The 2,289-nt window shown below is 34.9% G+C and overlaps 1 protein-coding gene across 1 annotated transcript; it reads right to left on the reverse strand.

Annotated features, from left to right (window-relative positions):
* Nucleotides 1–493: 493 nt before the first annotated feature.
* LOC143601229 (uncharacterized) lies at nt 494–1,405 on the reverse strand. Its single transcript, XM_077078693.1, has one exon. The coding sequence runs from the start codon at nt 1,403–1,405 to the stop codon at nt 494–496; it is 912 nt and encodes a 303-aa protein (XP_076934808.1).
* Nucleotides 1,406–2,289: the final 884 nt, after the last annotated feature.

A 2,289-nucleotide genomic window follows, 5' to 3' on the forward strand; every position in this document is an offset into this window, starting at 1 on the left:
ATGTATTTAAGACCTACATGAAGCAATTATATATACATGTGTCATGAGGCCCAAAATGACTTGTTATAACCTAATATGAAGTTGTATGACAAAAACAATCTCCTAACACATTGCAAAGACCATTAAGGCCCAATATTGTATAATCATCCTAGACATGTTTTGTAATGCCGAAAATATTTTTTTTATGATCTAATGTGTATTATTGCAGCCAACACAACCTAGTAGCACATGAAAAGGCCCATAAGGCTTAATAGTGTAAAGTGATCATACATGTATCATGAGGCCTAAAACAACTTGTCACGTCCGTATGTGGGTTTATGTACGTAGCCAAAACTACTCAATTTCACACGACAAGGCCTAATATTGTAAAGCATTAATCACACATATATCACTAGCTTCAAAATAACTTGTTTTTACTTGAAGTTAGTACTCTTATTGGATAAGTACATATATACATATAAAATTACTTGATTACACTACCAAGGATTTTGGATCAATTACCTTTATCTTGCTCATTTTCTTTAGAAAGAGAATTGGGGTTCATATTCAAGTAAAATGGTCTAATCATCCCTAGGTTTATTGTGTAGAACGGTGAAGCAAATGGGATATGTGAACTTGAAGAAAAGGAGCTCAACAACTCAAAGTTTAGATGCTTTGGATCAAAGTGATATCTCGTGTTAGGGTTATGAGATGACGGCGAGTACACTAGATCATGAGATCCGGGCACATTATTAATTATGTTGAAGTTATGACTAGTGTCTTCTTGTTGAGGGGGTGACATTGATCCATAGCTTTCACATTGCGATAAAGAAAAATGCGAAGGATTCAAATTGAGGAAAGAACCATCTGGCACAAAATTGTTGAGCGTAATAGGTACGGATGAAGATTGGTCACTTGATTGAACAAAGAGATGGTCTTTTCCCTTAGATTTATTAAAATTTTGAAAATCCTCCCAATTGCTACTGTTAGCATTTGTTTTAACCACCTCATGATTTTTGGATTGAGAAGCAACATTAATCATTGATTGAAGATCTTGAGCGAAACTAGATGGCATTTGGAGAGGTGGGAGTTCATCAATTTCATGTTTCGCAACATCAAGCAACCAATCAACAGCTTTACTAGGTTGATCTAGCCCAAGCCGGTATTGAAGATCATACAATTGAATAGCAGTTGGTACGGATAACCTCACTCGTCTATCTCTTAATCCTCTCACCGTGCATACTTTACTATGCCTATCTTTCCCACCACAGGCTCTTGAAACTCGAACGATTCTCGGATCTTTCCGTTTTGTCCATGAAGATGTAGTCAAGCTAGGTTTAGAGGAATTCTTACCCCCAATATTTGTGCTTTCTTCTTTTGGTGTAAGATCCAATTCTCTAAACCTGGAATTATTTAACTCGTGCATAATCGATGCAACTTCTTTTCGGATAGAATCCAGAATGTAGAAATTTTGGCACTAAACAATAATAAACTGCACTATACCCGGCCTTGTAAGTAAGAAATCTGTTTCATAGTAAAGATGAATTAGCTCTCATACAAAAAAACACATGCAATAAGATAATTTCAGCTAACATATCCATTTGGATCAGCTAAAATTATGTCGAATTAAACTCATGAACACACGAATTCAGATCTTAAAGTGCATGGTCATCATCAACACATAAAATCTGCTCAAAGTGAATTGAATATATATATATTATATATGCTCACCTGATGAAAGATTTCTAGGCATGTTAAACAAAAGATGAACTGAAATTCGAATCTCCAAATTCACTTGTCATAATTTATTGATAGTAAACCTTATTCTAGCTAATATAAATAATGATGAATGGGGATGAATGAGAGAGAAAAGGGGTTGGGTTAAGATGAAGGTTGCATGGTGAAGGGAAAGTAAATTAGATATAAAGCAAAGGCTGGTAGGGTGCCACGGTGAGGAACATGATCAATGGCAGTCAACACCTTATCATATGAACAAACATCGATCAATGTGGTGATGATGGTATTTTGAATAGTATTAGGGCTAAATCACATGGCCATAAAATCTGCACGTATTGAAAAGCTGGGATCTCCCTTTATCGGAAGTTACGAGTCAAGCCGTAGTGTTTTTAGCATTTATTTACAATTGATATTAGGTTCATTTTATGTCATATTTGATTATTTGGCATAGTACAATATGTTTAACTTAATATAGTAACTAATATAAACACCAGAAGTTTGATATGCGTATCGCAAGTAGTTTGTGGTTTCAAGTTTCAACTTTCAAATAAAATAAGTGATCGTTTGCCGCTT

The sequence above is a fragment of the Bidens hawaiensis genome, unplaced genomic scaffold, assembly GCF_021521415.1.
Source record: "Bidens hawaiensis isolate Kalapana, Puna unplaced genomic scaffold, B.hawaiensis_p1.1 tig00055942_1, whole genome shotgun sequence".
Classification (NCBI taxonomy): domain Eukaryota; kingdom Viridiplantae; phylum Streptophyta; class Magnoliopsida; order Asterales; family Asteraceae; genus Bidens; species Bidens hawaiensis.

Coding starts and splice junctions, on each gene's coding strand:
- LOC143601229 (XM_077078693.1), bottom strand. CDS start 1,405: ATGCACGAGTTAAATAATTCCAGGTTTAGAGAATTGGATCTTACACCA.